Source organism: Hypanus sabinus, chromosome 17 (assembly GCF_030144855.1).
Source record: "Hypanus sabinus isolate sHypSab1 chromosome 17, sHypSab1.hap1, whole genome shotgun sequence".
NCBI lineage: Eukaryota > Metazoa > Chordata > Chondrichthyes > Myliobatiformes > Dasyatidae > Hypanus > Hypanus sabinus.
The window spans coordinates 84,900,083-84,921,176 of NC_082722.1; the positions used below are offsets into that span (position 1 = coordinate 84,900,083).

Below are 21,094 nucleotides of genomic sequence, written 5' to 3' on the forward strand. Positions count from 1 at the left end.
TGCAATGTTAGCATTCATTTCAAGAGGTCTAGACCACAATAGCAAGGATGTGATGCTGAAGCTTTATAAGGAACTGGTGAGGCCTCACATTGAGTATTGTCAACAGTTTTGGGCTCCTCATCTAAGAAAAGATGTGCTAGCATTGCAGAGGGTTCAAAGGAGGTTCACAAGGATGATTCTGGAAATGAAAGGGCTATCATACGAGAAAAAATTGATAGCTCTGGGACTGTACTCCCTGGAATTTAGAAGGATGAGTGGGGGAGTGAAATATGATTGATATCTTTTGAACGTTGAAATGCCTAGACAGAGTAGATGTGGAGAAGATGCTTCCAGTAGTGGGGGAGTCTAGGTCAAGAGGGCAGAACCTCAGGATAGAGGGGCATCTATTTAAAATGGAGATGCGGAGAAATTTTTTTAGCCAGAGGGTGGTGCATTTGTGGTATTTCTTACCACAGGCAGCTGTGGAGGCAAATTCGTTGGGTATACTAAGGCAGAGCCTTTCTAAAAACCATCTAACAGGCATTCAACAAACTCACTCACTTGCGACCATTTACTACATGATTTTCCCAAACAATCTGCATATTGACATCTTGTATGATTATCATAACATTGCCCTTTTGACACATCTTTCAGAAACATAGAAAACCTACAGCACAATACAAGCCCTTTGGCCCACAAAGCTGTGCTGAACATGTCCTTACCTTAGAAATTACCTAGGGTTACCCATAGCCCTCTATTTTTCTGAGCTCAATATGCCTGCCAAGGAGTCTCTTAAAAGACCCTATTGTATCTGCCTCCACTACCGTCACCAGCAGACCATTCCACACACTCACCACTCACTGCGTAAAAAAACTAACCCCTGACATCTCCTCTGTGCCTACTTCCAAGCACCTTAAAACTATGCCTTCTTGTGCTAGCCATTTCAGCTCTGGGAAAGAGCCTCTGACTATCCACACAATCAATGCCTGTCATCATCTTATGCACCTCTATCAGATCAACTCTCATCCTCCGTCGCTCCAAGGAGAAAAGGTTGATTTCACTCAACCTATTCTCATAAGGCATGCTCCCCAATCCAGGCAACATCCTTGTAAGTCTCCTCTGCATCCTTTCTATAGTTTCCACATCCTTCCTGTAGTAAGGAAGTGAACACAATACTCCAAGTGGGGTCTGTCCAGGGTCCTATATTGCTGTAACATTACCTCTCAGTTCTTAAACTCAATCCCACGATTGATGAAGGCCAATGCATGTATGCCTTCTTAATGACAGAGTCAACCTGCGCAGATGCTTTGAGCATCCTATGGACTCGGACCCCAAGATCCCTCTGATCGTCCACACTGCCAACAGTCTTACCATTAATACTAATCAGAATCAGGTTTACTATCACCATCGTGTAGCATTAAATTTGTTAACTTAGCAGCAGCAGTTCAATGCAATACATAATCTAGCAGAGAGAGAAAAAATAATAATAAATAAAATAAAACACAATCATAAATAAACAAGTAAATCAATTACATATATTGAATAGATTATTAAAAATGTGCAAAAACAGAAATACTGTATATTAAAAAAGTGAGGTAGTGTCCAAAGCTTCAAAGTCCATTTAGAAATTGGATGGCAGAAGGGAAGAAGCTGTTCCTGAATCACTGACAGTGTGCTTTTAGGCTTCTGTATCTCCTAACTGATGGTAACAGTGAGAAAAGGGCAAGCCCTGGGTGCTGGAGGTCTTTAATAATGGACGCTGCCTTTCTGAGATACGGCTCCATAAAGATGTCCTGAGTACTTTGTAGGCTCATGCCCAAGATGGAGCTGACTAGATTTACAACCTTCTGCAGCTTCTTTTAGTCCTGTGCAGTGGCCCCTCCGTATCAGACAGTGATGCAGCCTGTCAGAATGCTCTCCACAGTATAACTATAGAAGTTTTTGAGTGTATTTGTTGACATGCCAAATTGCTTCAAACTCCTAAGTTTAGCCACTGTATAGCCACTGTCTTGCCTTCTTTATGACTAAATCAATATGTTGAGACCAGGTTAGATCCTCAGAGATCTTGACACCCAGGAAATTGTATCTGCTCACTCTCTCCACTTTTGATCCCTCTATGAGGATTGGTATGTGTTCCTTCATCTTACCCTTCCTGAAGTCTACAATCATCTCTTTTGTCCTACTCACGTTGAGTGCCAGGTTATTCTGCCGTCTTACAGTAGACAATAGACAATAGGTGCAGAAGTAGACCATTCGGCCCCTCGAGTCTGCACCGCCATTCTGAGATCATGGCTGATCATTCACTATCAATACCCAGTCCCTGCCTTGTCCCCATATCCCTTGATTCCCCTATCCATCAGATATCTATCTAGCTCCTTCTTGAAAACATCCAGAGAATTGGCCTCCACCATCTTCCAAGGCAGTGCATTCCACACCTCCACAACTCTCTGGGAGAAGAAGCTCTTCCTCAACTCTGTTTTAAATAACTGACCTCTTATTCTCAATCCATGCCCTCTGGTACTGGACTCTCCCAACATCTGGAACATATTTCTTGCCTCAATCCTATCAAATCCTTTAATTATCTTAAATGTTTCAATCAGATCCCCTCTCAATCTCCTCAATTCCAGCGTGTACAAGCCCAATCTCTCCAATCTCTCTGCGTAAGACAGCCCTGCCATCCCAGGAATCAACCGAGTGAATCTACGCTGCACTTCCTCAATTGCCAGAATGTCCTTCCTTAAACCTGGAGACCAAAACTGTACACAATATTCCAGGTGTGGTCTCACCAGGGCCCTGTACAAATGCAAAAGGACGTCCTTGCTCTTGTACTTAATTCCCCTTGTAATAAAGGCCAACATTCCATTTGCCCTCTTCACTGCCTGTTACACTTGCTCATTCACCTTCATTGACTGATGAACTAGGACTCCTAGGTCTCTTTGCATTTCTCCCTTACCTAAGTCTACACCGTTCAGACAATACTCTGCCCTCTTGTTCCTGCTTCCAAAGTGGATAACTTCACATTTATTCACATTGAATGACATCTGCCAAGTATCTGCCCACTCACACAGCCTATCCAAGTCTCCCTGTACTCTCCTAAGGTCCTCTTCGCATGTCACACTGCCACCCAGTTTAGTATCGTCAGCAAACTTGCTGATATAGTTTTCAATGCCCTCATCTAAATCGTTGACATAAATCGTAAAGAGCTGTGGTCCCAATACAGAGCCCTGTGGTACCCCACTAGTCACCTCCAGCCGGTCCGAGAAACACCCATTCACTGCTACCCTTTGCTTTCTATCTGCCAACCAGTTTTCTATCCATGTTGAAACCCTGCCCCCAATGCCATGAGCTCTGATTTTACTCACCAATACGTTTGTATTTGATCTATCAAAATGAACCACCTCACGCTTAACTGGGTTGAACTCCATCTGCCACTTCTCAGCCCAGTTTTGCATCCTTTCGATGTCCCCCTGTAACCTCTGACAGCCTTCCATACTATCCACAACACCCCCAACTTTTGTGTCATCAGCAAATTTACTAACCCATCCCTCCATTTCCTCATCCAGATCATTTATAAAATCCCGAAGAGTAGGGGTCCCAGAACAGATTCCTGAGGCACACCACTAGTCACCAACCTCCATGCAGAATATGACCCGTCTACAACCACTCTTTGCCTTCTGTGGGCACAAAGCAATGTTCCCTTGGATCCCATGCCTCCTTACTTACTCAATAAGCCTTGCATGGGGTACCTTGCTAAATGCCTTGCTGAAATCCATATACACTACATAACTCAACCCACAAAGGTTCAACATCTTCCTATGTCACATCTTTCTACTGATCTAATGCCATTATTTACCAGCAGAGCCACCCCACCCTCTCTGCCTACCATCCTATCCCTCCGATACAACGTGTAACCTTGGACATTCAGCTTCCAGCTACAACCATCCTTCAGCCACGATTCAGTGATGGCCACATCATACCTGACAATTTGTAATAGTGCAATAAGATCATCCACCAAATTTTTCATACCTCGTGCATTGAGATATCACACTTTGAGTATATGTTTTTTGATTCTGCATCCTTAATGCACTGATATTCACCCAGCAGTTATCTCCTATCATCTGCCTGACAGTCTAACTTCATGCTATCTATGCTTCTTTACCATCCATTCTACTGAGTCCCTTAATTCTGGTTCCCACCCTCTGCCAAATTAGTTTAAACCCTCCCCAACAGCTCTAACAAATCTGCCTGCGAAAATATTGGTTCCCCTCGGGTTCGGGTGCAACCCGTCACATTTGAACTGGTCATACCTGTTGTTCGCCCCATGTCTATGCGTTCCCCGTCTCTTTGCATTCCCCCATCTCTCTGCATTTCCCCGTCTCAGTGTGGTTCCCCCGTCTCTGTGTGGTTCCCCCATCTCTGTGCATTTCCACCATGTCATTGTGTGTTTCCCCCCATCTCTGTGCATTCTCCCTGCTTCAGTGTTTCCCCCGTCTCTGTGCATTCCCCCATCTCTGCGTTTCCCCCATCTCTGTGCATTGCCCCATCTCTGTGTGTTTCCCCATCTCTGTATTTCCCCCTTCTCTGTGCATTTCCCCATCTCTGTGTGTTTCCCCATCTCTGTATTTCCCCCTTCTCTGTGCATTTCCCCATCTCTGTGCATTTCCCCATCTCTGTATTTCCCCCATCTCTGTGCATTTCCCCATCTCTGTATTTCCCCATCTCTGCATTCCCCATCTCTGTGCATTCTCCCCGTTTCAGTGTTTCCCCCGTCTCTGTGCATTCCCCCATCTCTGCGTTTCCCCCATCTCTGTGCATTTCCACCATGTCGCTGTGTGTTTCCCCCCATCTCTGTGCATTCTCCCATTTGTGCATTCCCTCCGTCTCTGTGCATTCCCCCATCCGTGCATTCCCCCCATCTCTGTGTGTTTCCCTGTCTCTGTACATTCCCCCATCTCTGTGCATTCCCCCAGTGTCTGTATGTTCCCCCGTCCCTGTGTGTTTCCCCGTCTCTGTGTGCTTCCCCATCTCTGTGAGATTCCCTCATCTCTGTGTGTTTCCCCCCATTCCTATGCGTTTCTCCATCTCCATGTGGTTTGCCCCCTAACCCTGTTCGACCTTGCGCATTTACCCATCTGTGTGCATTTCCTCCCCCCCCCCCCCATTTCTGTATGTTTGTCCCCATATCTGGGTATTGTCTCTCCCTGCAGGGATTATCCTACACTCTCTGTTGTCTCGGCCCCATTAACTCTGTGCTTCCTGTGTTGCAGTTACCATATCCAGTACGATCCCGCAGACTGGCTGACAGTCGATGTTAACAGCGGTGCGGTTGTTCTTCAGCAGAACATCAGGCGGCAGTCACCATTCCTGATCAACCACCAGTACATTGCCCTGATCACTGCCACTGACGATGGTGAGAGGGTAGCAGGGGTAACAGGGAGGGAGGTTACCATCATGGGGCAGGTGAGGATACAGCATCATATTCATACAGAGGGCCTGTGTCTATCACCCATTCCTGGCTGCCCACTCAAAGCTCGGGGAGAGGCACCTCTTGTACCACTGCTATCCAGTGCTTCGACCTAGTGAATGTGAAGAAGCAACGATGTATTGTGTGAGGTTTTGGCACCACACTACAGGATGGAAGAGGGAGTGCAGAAGGGATTCACCAGGATGTTGCTAGTAACGGAGGGGTGTTGTTAGAAGGCAGGTTGGGTAGGATGGGTTTGTTCTCACTGGGATGTAGAAGGTTTATAAAATGATGAGGGACAAAGATCTTTTTTCCCAGGCCAGAGAAGACTAGAACAAGAGGGCCCAGGGTTATAGTCAGTGATCTGAGGGACAAACTTCTCACACAGAAGCTGCTGGTTATCTCTAATGAGGTGATGAAGGAGGGTATAATTATAATGTTTAAAAGTATGTGGACAAAAAGCATGTATACAGAGGAGATGGACCTAATGCAAGCAAAATCTCCAAGTTCAAAGTTAATTTATTACCAAAGCACATAAATGTCACCATTTACTAGCCTGAGATTCACTTTCTTATAGGCATACTCAGAAAATAGAAAAAAACACAATAGAATCAATAAAAACAATAAGAATTTGGACAAACAACTAACGTGCATAAGGCCATAAGACGTAGGAGCAGAATTAGGCCACTTGGCCCATCGAGTCTGCTCTGCCATTCCATCATGTCCCATCCAATTTTCCTCGCAGCCCCACTCTCCTGCCTTCTCACTATATCCCTTCATGCTCTGATCAATCAAGAATCTATCTCTCTTAAATATATATAAAGATTTGGCCTCCACAGCTGTCTGTGGCAAAGAATTCCACTGATTTACTACTCTTTGGCTAAAGAAATTCCTCCTCATCTGTGTTCTAAAAGGACACCCCTCTATTCCTGTGTCCTCTTGTCTTTGATTCTCCCACCATAGGAAACATCCTCTTCATATCCACTCTATCAAGGCCTTTCATCATTTGATAGGTTTCAATGAAGTCACCCCTTATTCTTCTGAATTCCAGCAAATAGAGGCCCAGAGCCATCAAACACTGTTCATATGACAAGCTATTCAATCCTGGAATTATTTTTGTGAACCTTCCTTGAACCCTCTCCAGTTTCAGCACATCCTTTCTAAGATAAAGGTCTGTGCTGCAGAAGGGAAAGAGAAGAGTGGAGGGGTAGTGATAGAGAACTCAAAAGTCATACAGGAGATTCTGTGGAGGTGAACGGGACACACGAATGGAATGTTGCCTCCCAGGTGCCAGGGTCAGGGATGTCTTGGATCACATCCACAGCATTTCAGAGAGGGAGGGAGAGCAGCCAGAAGTCTTGGTACATATTGGTACCAATGATATAGGAAGGAAAAGCAAAGAGGTCCTGAAAAGATAATTTAGAGAGCGAGGCAGAAAGGTGAGAAGCAGGACCTCCAGGGCAGTATTTCTGGATTGCCGCCTGTGTCACGCGCCAGTGAGGGTAGAAACAGGAAGATTTCACAGATTAATGCGTGGCTGAGGAGCTGGCGCAGGGAGCAGGGCTTCAGGTTCTTGGATCACTGGGATCTCCCTGGGGGAGGTTCACCTGTACAAAAGGGACGGGTTGCACCTGAATCTGAGGGGGATCTATATTCTCACAGACAGCTTTTTTGGGGCTCTTGAGGAGGGTTTAAACTAATTTGGCAGGGGGTGGGAACTGGAGTGAAAGGACTCAGGGTAGGATGGATGGAGAAAAAGCAGACAGCGTGCAGTCAGACTGTCAGGAAGGGCAGTCAGGTGATAGGACACAACTGCAGCCAGCAGGGTGAGTATCAGTGCATTAGGCATGCAGAATCAAAAAGAGTGGGAAATGCAGCAATCGAAGTGTTATATCTCAATGCACAGAGTATAAGAAATAAGGTGGATGATCTTGTTGCACTTTTACAGATTGTTGGGTAGGATGTTGTGGACATCACTGAATCATGGCTGAAGGATGGTTGTAGTTGGGAGCTGAATGTCCAAGGTTACACACCGTATCTGAGGGATAGGAAGGTAGGCAGAGGGTAGTGGCATGGCTCTGCTGGTTGAGAATGGCATCAAGTCATCAGAAAGATGTGACATAGGATCGGAAGATGGTGAATCCTTGTTGGTTGAGTTAAGAAAATGCAAGGGTAAAAGTACCCTGATGGCAGTTGTATACAGTCCTCCAAATAATAGCTGGGTGTGGACTACAGATTACGGTGAGAAAGAGAAAATACATGTCAAAAGGGCAACGTTATAATAGTCATGGAGATTTCAAAATGCATGTAGGTTGGCAAAGGACCTTAAGAGAGTGAATTTGTTGAATGCCTATGAGATGGCTTTTTGGAGCAGTTTGTCATTGAGTTTACTGGGGGATCAGCTGTAGGATTGGGTGTTATGTAATGAACTGGAGGCTATTAGGGAGCTTAAGTTTAAGGAACCCTTAGCGACCAGTGATCACAGTATGAATGAGTTCAACTTGAAATTTGATAGGGAGAAAGTAAAGTCTGATGTAGCAGTATTTCAGTGGAGAAAAGGGAATTACAGAGGTATGAGAGAGGAGTTGGCCAAAGTAGATTGGAAGGAGTTGCTGGCAGGGATAACAGCAGAGCAGCAATGACTTGAGTTTCTAGGAAAAATGAGGAAGGTGCAGGACAGATCTATTCCAAACACAAAGAAATACTCAAATACAAGAGGACAAGAAGCACCACTGCTCAATACAAAAGGACATGGCTTTAAGGTAAGGGGTGGGAAGTTCAAGGGGGATATTAGAGGAAGGTTTTTTACTCAGAGAGTGGTTGGTGCATGGAATGCACTGCCTGAATCAGTGGTGGAGGCAGATACACCAGTGAAATTTAAGAGACTACTAGACAGATATATGGAGGAATTTAAGGTGAGGGTTTATATGCGAGGCAGGGTTTAAGGGTTGGCACAACATTGTGGGCGAAGGGCCTGTAATGTGCTGTACCATTCTATGTTCTATGTTCAAATTGCAAAATAATACAACCGTGGCTGACAAGAGAAGTCAAAACTAATGTAAAAACAAAAAAGACGACACATAACAAAGTAAAAATTAGTGGGAAGATGGAGGATTGTGAAGTTTTTTAAAACCTACAGAGAGCAAGTAAAAGAATCATTAGAAGTGAAAAGATGAAATATGAAAGCAATCTAGCAAACAATATCAAAGTGGATAGACAAAGCTTTTTCAAATACTGTATATAAAAGAGAATAAATATAGGACCACTAGAAAATGAGGCCGGAGAAATAATAATGAGGGACAAGGAGAAAGCAGATGAACTAACTCAGTATTTTGCATCAGCCTTCACTGTGGAAGACACTAGCAGTGTGCCTGTTGTAGTGTGTGAGAGGAGAGAAGTAAGTGCAGTTACTATTACAAGGGAGAAGGTGCTCAAAAAGCTGAAAACCTGAACATAAGTCATCTGAACAAAATGAACTACTGAAAGAGGTAGTGGTAGAGGTTGTGGATGCATTAGTAATGATCTTTGAAGAATCTTTGGACTCTGGCATGGTTCTGGAGGACTGAAAAATTGCAAATGTCACTCCCACTCCACTCTTTAAGAAAGGAGGGAGGCAGCAGAAAGGAATTTATAGACCAGGTAGCCTGACCTCAGTGGTTGGGAAAATGTTGAAGTTAATTGTTAAGGAAGAGCTTATGGAGTACTTGGTGACACAGGACAAGATAGGACAAAGTAATCATGGTTTCCTTAAGGGAAAAACTTGTCTGATGAGCCTGTTGGAATTCTTTGAGGAAATTAAAAGTAGGATAGAAAAAGTATATGCAGTGGATGTGGTATATTTCATAAGGCCTTTGACAAGGTGCCACATATGTGGCTGCTTACCAAGTTAAGAGTCACATGGTATTACAAGAAAGTTACTGGCATGGTTAGAGCATGGTAGGAGACAGCGAGTGGGAATAAAAGGATCTTTTACTTGTTGGCTGCCAGTGACTCGTGGTGTTCAGCAGGGGTCAGTGTTGGGACCGCTTCTTTTTATGTTATTTATCAGTGATTTAGATGATGGAATACGTGGCTTTGTTACCAAGTCTGTAGTTGATATGAAGATTGGGGGAGGAGCAGGTAGTGATGAGGAAATAGGAAGACTACAGCAGGACTTGGGCAGATTAGGAGAATGGGCAAGAAAGTGGCAAATGAAATAGAATGTTTGAAAATGGATGGTCATGCACTTTGGTAGAAGAAATAAGAGTGCTGATTTTTTTTTTAATAAACAGGGAAAAAATCCAAATATCTGAGAAGCAAGGGGACTTGGGAGTCCTTGTACAGAAAATCCTAAAATTTAACTTACAGGTGGAGTTGGTGTTGAGGAAGGCAAATACAATGTTAGAATTCATTTCACTTCGGCGGTCTGCAAACTATCGGAAAGGATTCTTAAGAATAGGATCTGCAAGCATTTGGAGAAGTATAGTCTACTCAAGGATAGTCAACATGGCTTTGTGAAGGGAAGGTTGAGCCTCACTAATTGAGTATTTTGAAGAGGTAACAAAAGAAATTGATGAGGGTAGGGCAGTGGATGTGGTCTACATGGATTCTAGCAAGGCATTTGACGAGGTCCCCCACAAGAGACTCATCCAGAAAGTCATGAGGCATGGGATCAGTGGAACCTTGGCTGTTTGGATAAAAAATTGGCTTACAGGAAGAAAGCAGAGGGTAGTAGTGGAAGGAAAGTATTCTGCCTGGAGGTTGGTGATTAGTGGAGTGCTGCAAGGATCTGTCCTGGGACCCCTGCTATTTGTGATTTTTATAAATGACCTGGCAGAAGAATGGGTGAGTAAATTTGCGGATGACATGAAGATTGGAATTGTGGATGGAGCTGCAGGTTGTCAAAGGTTACAAGAGGATATGGACAGGCTGCAGAGTTGGGCAGAAAAATGGCAGATGGAGTTCAATCCGGATAAATGTGAGGTGATGCATTTTGGAAGGACAAACCAGAAGGCTGAGTACAGGGTTAATGGTCGGTTACTTAAGAGTGTGGATGAACAGAGGGACCTTGGGGTTCAAATCCATACATCCGTCAAGGTCGCTGCACAGGTTGATAGGGTAGTTAAGAAGGCCTATGGGATGCTAGGCTTCATTAACAGGGGGATTGAGTTCAAGAGTAGACAGGTCATGCTGCAACTCGACAAATCTCTGGTGAGACCGCACTTAGAGTATTGTGTTTAGTTCTGGTCATCTCATTATAGGAAGGATGTGGAAACTATGGAGAGGGTGCAGAGGAGATTTACCAGGATGTTGCCTGGATTGGAAAACAAGTCTTATGAGCCAAGGTTAGCAGAGCTGGGAATTTTCTCTTCGGAGCGTAGAAGGATGAGAGTCGACTTGATAGAGGTTGACAAGATTATGGGAGGCATAGATAGGGTGGATAGTCAGTACCTGTTTCCCAGGGCACCAATAGCAAACACCAGAAGACACATGTACAAAGTTAAGGGAGGGATGTTTAGGGGAAACATCAGGGGCAAGTTTTTTACACAGAGGGTTATGAGTGCCTGGAATGACTTGCCAGGGATGGTGGTGGAGGCTAAAACATTAGGGGTATTTAAGAGCATCTTGGACAGACACATGGATGAAAGAAAAATAGAGGGTTATGGGGTTTAGTACTGTTTTTTAAAGGAATATATGGGTCGGCACAACATTGAGGGCCGAAGGGCCTGTACTGAGCTGTGGAGTTCTAGTGTCTAGTATCTAGTTCTGGAATATAATAGAAGGAATGTGATGCTGAGGCTTTATAAGGCACTGTTGAGGCCTCACCTTGAGTAATGTGAACAGTCTTGGGCCCCTTAAAAAGGATGTGCTGGAACTGGAGAGGGTTCAAAGAAGGTTCACGAAAATGATTCCAGGATTGAATGGCTTGTCATATGAACAGTGTTTGATGGCTCTGGGCCTGCATTCACTACAATTCTGAAGAATGAGGTGTGACCTCATTGAAACCTAGTGAATGGTGAAAGGCCTTGACAGAGTGGATGTGGAGAGGATGCTTCCTCTGATGGGAGAGTCTAAGACCAGAGGACACAGCCTCAGAATAGAGGGGGTCCTTTTAGAATGGAGATAAGGAGGAATTTCTTTAGCCAAAGTGTGGTGAATCTGTGGAACTCTGTGCCAGAGGCAGCTGTGTAGGGCAAGTCTATGCATATTTAAGGCAGAGGTTGATAGATTCTGGAATAGTCGGGGTATGAAGGGATATCGGGAGAAGGCAGGAGATGGAGTCTGAGTGGAAAATTGGATCAGCCATGATAAAATGGTGGAGTACAGACTCGATGGGCCAAATAGCCTAATTCTGCTCCTATATCTTATGTCTTACAGTCCGGGGTAAAGTTTCCCATGGCTGATATCGGCTGTGCCATCTTGGTGAAGCAGAGCTGAACATCGGACTGTAGTCATGTTTCAGACAACTGTGTTTCTCTCCACAGGTGAACCACCGCACACGGCAACAGGAACCCTGGAGATACATATCACCGAAGTGAACGATTATGCACCAGTCCTGCACCCGCTGGTGGCTTTTGTCTGTAGTCAGTCAGCAGGAGTGGGGGGAGTCATTGTTTGGGCAGATGATGCTGACCTGGACCCCCATGCCAAGCCCTTCCATTTTGAGATTGTTCCTGAAAATTCCCAGATTTCCCAGAACTGGACAGTACAGCTCCTCAATGGTACGTGCTTGACAAACTACAGAGGTGAGTGACAGGTACATCCCCCAGTAATGCACACCCACTTGGCTGAGAGTAGCTGTCACTGCAATAAAGGGAAACAATCAGATTAACTTCTACCTCAGCGCAGGAGTCCACCATTGTTCAGTACAGAAACAAGCCCCACCCTCAGTCGTCTTGTGCTGCCCCTGCAGTGGGAATATGAGATGGGACGGTGTAGAGGGAGCTTCCACTCTGTGTCTGACCCTGAAGTGTGTAATGGGACTGAGTGAAGGAAGTTTCAATCTATATCTATAGAGAGTGTAGAGGGAGCTTCACTCTGTATCTGACCCTAGGTGTGTGTGATGGGATGGTGTGGAGGGAGCTTCACTCTGGGTCTGACCCCAGGAGTGTGTCATGTAGTCACGATGGGTACAATGGGTGATTTCTGAGAATAGTGGATCCTCTCCCCCAGGGAATTGACTAGTTTATAGACAATAATAATCATATTTTAATTTGAATTTGTTCACTGTGTTGTAAATATTTAATGTTTGTATTTTATGGATTATTATGTAAATAAACTTCTGTAGTTTTGTAAAAATAAAGAGGGAAAAGTCCAGGCTGACCACATAGTCCAGCTTGTTAGTGCCAATTCCATGCATTCAGCTCATATTCCTCACGCTCCTCAACTCCATGTACTTATAGAGGTGACTCTGGTGTACCTGCCTTAGCAACTTCCTCTGGCAGTTCGTTCCATATACTCACCACCCTCTTAATGAAAAGGTTGCCCATCAGGTTAATCTTTTCCCTATACCCTAGGGTGTTGCACTTTGGGAGGACAAACCAGGGTGGGACTTACCCAGTGAGCAGTAGAGCACTGAGGAATACGGTAGGATAGAGGGAACTAGGAGTATAAATTCCTTGAAAGTGGCATCACAAGTATACAGAGTTATAAAGAAAGTTTTTGCCACTTTGGCCTTTGTAAGTCAAAACACTGACAAAAGTGTTGTGGTTGTATGTTGAAATTGTACAAGACATTGGTGAAGCCTAACTTGGAGCATTGTGTGTAGTTTTGGTCACCTACCTGTAGGAAACATGTCAATAAGATTGAAAGAGTGCAGAGAATTTACATGGATGTTCCCAGGAACTGAGGATCTGAGTTTTAGGGAAAGTTTGAATAGGTTAGGACTTTATTCTCTAGAGCAAGGGTTCCCAATCATTTTTATGCCATGGACCCCTACCATTAACCAAAGGGTCCATAGACCCCAGGTTGGGAACCCCTGCCCTAGTGCATAGGAGAAGAAGGAGGGATTTAATAGAGGTATGCAAAATGGTGAGGAGTAGGGTTAATGCAAGCAGGCTTTTTCCAGAGGTTGGGTGAGACTACAACTAGAGGTCATGGGTTAAGGGTGAAAGGTGAAATGTTTAAGGGGAACATAAGGGGGAAGTTCTTCTCTCAGAGGGTGGTGAGTGTGAAACAAGCTGTCAGCGCAAGTGGTGGAAATTTGGATAGGTATGATGATGCGAGGGGTATGGAGGGCTTTGGTACAGGTGTAGATCAATGGGACTAGGCAGATTAATGGGACTGGCATGGACTAGAAGGGCCTGTTTCTGTTCTATAGTGTTCTGCGACATTGTGACCTATGCCCCCTAGTTTTGGTCTCCCCTACACTGGGTCAAAGGCTGTGACCATGCACCTTATCCCTGCCTCTCATAATTTTAAAATTTCTATAAATTTGCCCTTCATTATTCTATGTTCCTAGGCTGACTAACCTCTTCCTCACTCAGTACCTCTATTAAAATCCATTTTGCCACTCCTCAGCCTAATTCCCTAAATGATCAAGATCCCCTTGTAGTGTATAATCACCTTCTTCACTATTAACAACACCTCTTAATTTTGTGTAATTCACATCCACATCATCTATATATGTTCATGCGAGGAAGGCACTGCCCGAGTCAGTGGTGGGGGCAGATACACCAGTGAAGTTTAAGAGACTGTTAGACAGGTATATGGAGGAATTTAAGGTGGGGGGTTATGTGGGAGGCAGGGTTTGAGGGTCGGCACAACATTGTGGGTCGAAGGGCCTGTACTGTGCTGTACTATTCTATGTTTCTATATATATATATGAAATAACAAGGGTCCTATCACTGATCTCACCTTGTTTCTTGGAAAGGAAGGCAGTAGTCACCGGCCTCCATTCCAAGAAACAAGCTTGAACCAGCACCCTCTGCTTCCTACCTCCAAGCAATTGGGAATCCACCTGACCAGCTGTCTCTGGATTCCACAGAACCATGTGAGACCTTGCTAAAGTCCAAATAGACAACTTACTGCCTTACTCTCATCTTCTTGTTTACTTTTTCGAAGAACTCTAATAGGTTCTTCAAGCACAATTTCACACACACAAAACCATGCTGGTTGCTCCTAATCAGACTCTGTCTATCCAAATGCTGGGTGATCCTGTCCCTCAGAATTCCCTCCAGTAACTCCAGTAACAGGCTGATCATCTTGTGGTTTCCTCGCTTGTCCTTGCAACCCTTTTTCATACATTGGAATGACATTAGCCACCTTCACGTCTTTGTGACCTTCACCAGAGATGAACAATGAAGTGACAAACTATCTCCACAATTTCCTCTCTAGCCTCCCGCAAATTGCTCAGTTCCTGGGGACTATCCACCGTAATGTGCAGTAAGGCTGCAAGTATTACCTCCTCGAACACCTTTACTTGTTTCCTGCATCTGTTGAGCAAAGTCCTCAGGAAACATCAAAGAAAAATATTCAGTAAAATTCTCCCCAGAAGCCTGCAGTTTGAGCCATAGGCGACCCAGCTAATCTCTAAGGGAACCAACTCTCTCCTGAGCCACCCTCTTACTCTTATATTTCTATAGAAACTCAGGATTTGCCTTATCAGGATTAATCTTGCAGATCCACCTCATATCCTCTCTCTGCCTTCTCTCTCCTGAAACCCCCTCTGTCCAGTTCAGTACTCTGCCTTTCTATTTTATTCTACAAGGTATACGATCTAACATATTTCATGTTATATTCCACCTGGCCTAGCCTTGCCTTTTCACTCCCCATCCTCTCACCCTCCTCACAGCCACACCCTCACTGACATCGATGAATATACCACCCTCCTCCAACTCGTGATATGGTTTGTCCAGTGCAAATCCCTGCAACAGCTCCTTGACACAGCCTGATCATCCAAAAATGGCTGGTTTATTCCCACTTTCTCTCCATTAGCCAGTGCTCAGTCTGTCCAGTATATTACTGTGTGTTTTAATGTTCTTTCATAATCATAGACCTTACTGCAGGCCTTCTGAAAGTCCACTTTTGTAAGGCCTGCATATGCCGGCTCCTCCCAGTCTCCATCCAGCTAAGAGGAGTCACCTGCCACTTGTTTCCAATTCATCGCCACAGCCTATTTAAATCCAGCTCTCATCCACAATCCAACTAACCTCAATCAGTTGCTCCTAGCCTTCAGTTATCTTGTTAAGTATCTGTTCTCTCTTGTTTTGAGGCCCCTTGCGGTTTATTATTTTGTAGTTTATTATTAAAGTTCTCACTCACCACTTTCTCGATTCCACTGGATCAAAGCTCCTCTACATTTCCTGACACTCTCCTCTTATCCACCCCCCCCCCCGCCCGCCACTGACACCCACACTTACCACACCACTGTCATAGGCTCACAGACAAAACTGCTTCCCTCTTTACCCAGTGAACCCTCTCTGAACCACCTCTATCATCAAATGGGGCTGCAGCAAAACTTCCCTACCTTAATATTCCAGCCCTTGAATGGGCCAGCAATCCATTCACCTCCCTTCTGTGTTGAGGACGAGGACCCCAAATCACTTGGTGCTGCAGCTTTCTGTACTCTTCTCATTGCCCTTTAGCACTTCCTTCAAAAAGAACAAGGTATCAGGTGAGAGGTGATCTGAGGGGTAACTTAACCCAGAAGGTGGTTTATACGTGAATGAGCTGCCAGACAAAGTGGCTGAGGCAAGTACACTGAGATGGGCTGAAAGGCCTGTATTTCTCTATGACGCTAAGGAAACAAGCTATTTATCCTGTTTAAGATTGGTCAACCCTAGGTGTCCAGGCCTCTGAGCTCAGAGCCTGACAGGACAGAGTCCATGCAAAGTGGCAGTGCCAATGTGCCAATGCCAGGCTGCAGCTCACTCCCAGGTTTGGGCTCAGAGTTCCATCAGGGAGAGCTTCAGGCCAGCAACAGCAGCATCTCTCCCCTGTCCGAGTGCTGGGAATATCCCTCACTGTTGTCGTCGTTTCTCCACAGACACCCATGCAAGGCTGGGAATGCACTGGGACGTTTCCGAAGGGACTTACCGTGTGCTGATTCAAGTCAGTGACTCTGGAGAGCCACAGATGAGCCAGGAGCACAGCTTGAATGTGACAGTATGTCACTGCACTGGTGATGAGGAGTGTTCGCCAGGAGCAGCAGCTGTGCTTGGATCCCGTGCGGGCCTGAGTTTTGGGGCCTGGATGGTGATTCTCAGCAGCGTCCTGCTCTTATTGTGTGAGTATCACCTCTCTGATCTTCCCCTGTCTCCCTCTCCTCATTATACCAGTTATCTTCCCTCTCCGCTCTGAAGTCTCAGCTTGAAGCATCAATACTTTCTCTGTGCTCACAGATGCCAGTTGGCCTGCTGAGTTCCTCCAACAGTTTGCATTATCACTCCATCAATAGTCTGTTATAGCACAGGCTAGCTGGGAAAGCCCATGGACTTTATCCTGCTGCCTTCTTATTGGTAATCCTTTGTCAACGTATCCACAGTGTTGTAGTGGTGATAGGGCAGGCCAGCTCTGAGTGGAGACATGATCTCTACCTGAGGTGGGAAACCCAAGGCAGCTTGATGTCCTGGACCCTGGTTGTGAATCAGAGGGCTGCCGCGATGCGAGCCCTGCCCAGGCCGCCTCACACTGCCAGTCCATCCCGGTCATCGTGTTGACATCTCTCCTTTCTCACACTTCCAGTTCTTATCCTGCTGGTGGTGGTCTCAGACTGGCTTCATCAGCAACTCCATCGCAAGGGGCTCCTGACTGTGTCTGAAGATGATATCCGGGACAATATTTTGAACTACGATGAACAGGGAGGAGGAGAGGAAGATCAGGTTAGTGGACAGTTCCAACACACCACAGTCCAGTATCCATGGTCCTTACTCAGTCTGGCCCGTGAGTTATTGAACACATTAACTAGTAAAACTCTCAGGTAGATCAATGTCAGTGACATCCCTGAACTCATAAATGAAAGTGTGGAACAGTGGCAAAGGAGGAAAGTGATTTCAACCCCCCCCCCCCCCCCACACCCCCTTCCCCACTGACAGGAGCAGGAAATGTCTTCAAGCCCCTGCAACCCACTGCACCATTGAAACATCCAACCACATCAAATCAGCTCCTGCCCAATGCTGAGGAAAGAACACGGCCCAAAATGTTGACTGTTTATTCCTCTCCACTAATGATGCCTGACCTGCTGAGTTCCTGCACCATTTCGGTGTGTTGCTGCTCTGGTTCCCTGTTCTCCAACTGCAACCCCCGCCCATGGCCTTGAACATATCTAGTTACTCTTTTGGTCACTGACCACAGAATTCCAAAGATTCCCCTCATTCCTGTCTGAAATTACATCAGCATAGATGCCCTCAAGCACCGCCTCCGAATCCAACAATGAGGTCATCCCTCAGTTTTCAGACTTCTTTGTCCTAACACTCGCTTTTGAGGAATGCAGAACACCACCATAATGAGGAGCCACCATAAACAGGGGGGATAAAATAAGAGATAAGGTCGGTGGTAACAGGCTTTCCCCCAGCGTAGGGGAAACCAAAACTAGGGGGACATAGATTTAGGGTGGGAGCAGAAAGGTTGAAAATGGATCTGAGGAGCAACTATTCCACACACAGGATAGTGAATATAGGAAATGAGCTGCACACAGGAAGTGTTTGGGGCAGGTAAATAAGAAGCCCTTGGATGGGTGCATGGAGCAGAGGGCTTGAAGAACTGAGGAGTGAATGCAGAAAATTAGACTAGCTGGGTGGGCATGGGTTCATTGGGTTAAAGCCCTATCTCCAAAGCGACTCGATGACTCTATAAACCTTCCCACAGAAAGAGACGAGAAACATCTGCAGCACTGACAAATCCTCCAAACTGTTAAAGCCCATTTTCCTCACCACAATGGCAACTGATGTGACTCACAACACACAATTTGACCCACTGATTCCTGTAAACCGGTAAAGACAAACCCCTGTGACCCAGTCATTCCTGTGAACTTGATCATTCTACCCAGTGACCCAGTGATTCCTGTGAACTTGGCTGTTCCATCACAGTGTCCCAGTGATTCCTGTGAACTTGGCCGTACCATCACTGTGACCCAGTGATTCCTGTGAACTTGGCCGTTCCATCTCTGTGACCCAGTGATTCCTGTGAACTTGGCCGTTCCATCACGGTGACCCAGTGATTCCTGTGAACTTGATCATTCTACCCAATGACCCAGTGATTCCTGTGAATTTGGCTGTACCATCACTGTGACCCAGTGATTCCTGTGAACTTGGCCATTCCATCACTGTGACCCAATGATTCCTGTGAACTTGGCCGTTCCGTTCCTGTGACCCAGTGTTTCCTGTGAACTTGATCCTTCTATCCAGTGACCCAGTGCTTCCTGTGAACTTGGCCATTCCATCACTGTGATCCAGTGATTCCTGTGAACTTGATCCTATCCAGTGACCCTTTGATTCCTGTGAATTTGGCTGTTCCATCACTGTGACCCTGTGCTTCCTGTGAACTTAGCCATTCCATCACTGTAACTCAATGATTCCTGTGAACCTGGCTGTTCCATCACTGTGACCCAGTGATTCCTGTGAACTTGGCCGTTCCATCATTGTGACTCAGTGAGTCCTGTGAACTTGATCATTCTATCCAGTGACCCAGTGATTCCTCTGAACTTGGCTGTTCCATCCCTGTGACCCAGTGATTCCTGTGAACTTGATCCTTCTATCCAGTGACCCAGTGATTCCTATGAACTTGATCATCCTACACAGTGACCCAGTGATTCCTGTGAACTTGGCCATTCCATCCCTGTGACCCAGTGATTCCTGGAATTTGGCTGTTCCATCCCTGTGACTCAGTGATTCCTGTGAACTTGGCCGTTCCATCATGGTGACCCAGTGATTCCTGTGAACTTGGCCATTCCATCACTGCAACTCAGTGATTCTTGTTAACTTGATCATTCTATCCAGTGACCCAGTGATTCCTGTGAATTTGGCTGTTTCATTACTGTGACCCAGTGATTCCTGTGATCTTGGCTGTTCCATTCCTGTGACCCAGTGTTTCCTGTGAACTTGATCCTTCTATCCAGTGACCCAGTGCTTCCTCTGAACTTGGCTGTTCCATCCCCGTGACCCAGTGATTCCTGTGAACCTGGCTGTTCCATCACTGTGACCCAGTGATTCCTGTGAACTTGGCCGTTCCATCACTGTGACTCACTGATTCCTGTGAACTTGGCCGTTCCATCACTGTGACCCAGTGATTCCTCTGAACTTGGCCGTTCCATCCCAGTGACCCAGTGATCCCTGTGAATTTGGCTGTTCCATCACGGTGACCCAGTGATTCCTGTGAACCTGGCTGTTCCATCCCTGTGATCCAGTGATTCCTGTGAACTTCGCAGTTCCATCCCTGTGACCCTGTGATTCCTGTGAACCTGGCTGTTCCATCACTGTGACTCACTGATTCCTGTGAACTTGGCCGTTCCATCACTGTGAGCCAGAGATTCCTCTGAACTTGGCCGTTCCATCCCTGTGACCCAGTGATTCCTGTGAACTTGATCCTTCTATCCAGTGACCCAGTGATTCCTGTGGATTTGGCTGTTCCATCACTCTGACCCAGTGATTCCTGTGAACTTGATCATCCTACCCAGTGACACAGTGATTCCTGTGAACTTGGCCATTCCATTCCTGTGACCCAGTGATTCCTGTGAACCTGATCCTTCTATCCAGTGACGCAGTGATTCCTGTGAACTTGGCTGTTCCATCACTGTGACCCAGTGATTCCTCTGAACTTGGCTGTTCCATCCCTGTGACCCAGTGATTCCTCTGAACTTGATCATTCTATCCAGTGACCCAGTGATTCCTGTGAACTTGGCTGTTCCATCACTGTGACCCAGTGATTCATGTGAACTTGGCCGTTCCATCACGGTGACCCAGTGATTCCTGTGAATTTGGCTGTTCCATTACTGTGACCCAGTGATTCCTGTGAACTTGGCCGTTCCATTCCTGTGACCCAGTGTTTCCTGTGAACTTGGTCCTTCTATCCAGTGACCTAGTGCTTCCTCTGAACTTGGCTGTTCCATCCCTGTGTCCCAGTGATTCCTGTGAACCTGATCCTTCTATCCAGTGACGCAGTGATTCCTGTGAACTTGGCTGTTCCATCACTGTGACCCAGTGATTCCTCTGAACTTGGCTGTTCCATCCCTGTGACCCAGTGATTCCTCTGAACTTGATCATTCTATCCAGTGACCCAGTGATTCCTGTGAACTTGGCTGTTCCATCACTGTGACCCAGTGATTCATGTGAACTTGGTCCTTCTATCCAGTGACCTAGTGCTTCCTCTGAACTTGGCCGTTCCATCAATATGAACCAGTGATTCCTCTGAACTTGGCTGTTCCATCACTTTGACCCAGTGATTCCTGTTAACTTGATCCTTCTATCCAGTGACCCAGTGATTTCTGTGAATTTGGCTGTTCCATCACAGTGACCCAGTGATGCCTGTGAACTTGATCATCCTACCCAGTGACCCAGTGACTCCTGTGAACTTGGCCGTTCCTTCACTGTGACCAAGTGATTCCTGTGAATTTGGCCGTTCCATCACAGTGTCACAGTGATTCCTGTGCACTTGGCTGTTCCATCACTGTGACTCAATGATTCCTGTGAACTTGGCCGTTCCATCACTGTGACCCAGTGATTCCCGTGAACTTGG

The 21,094-nt window shown here is 45.9% G+C and overlaps 1 protein-coding gene across 1 annotated transcript in view; it reads left to right on the forward strand.

The window, feature by feature from the left end:
* The window catches only part of cdh15 (cadherin 15, type 1, M-cadherin (myotubule)), a 164,834-nt gene that overhangs the window by 128,356 nt on the left and 15,384 nt on the right, over positions 1–21,094 (forward strand). Inside the window, exons 11-14 of the mRNA XM_059992445.1 lie at positions 5,247–5,389; positions 11,908–12,144; positions 16,410–16,649; positions 17,108–17,244. Coding sequence (XP_059848428.1) covers positions 5,247–5,389; positions 11,908–12,144; positions 16,410–16,649; positions 17,108–17,244 — 757 coding nt within the window. The remainder of the gene's footprint in view (positions 1–5,246; positions 5,390–11,907; positions 12,145–16,409; positions 16,650–17,107; positions 17,245–21,094) is intronic.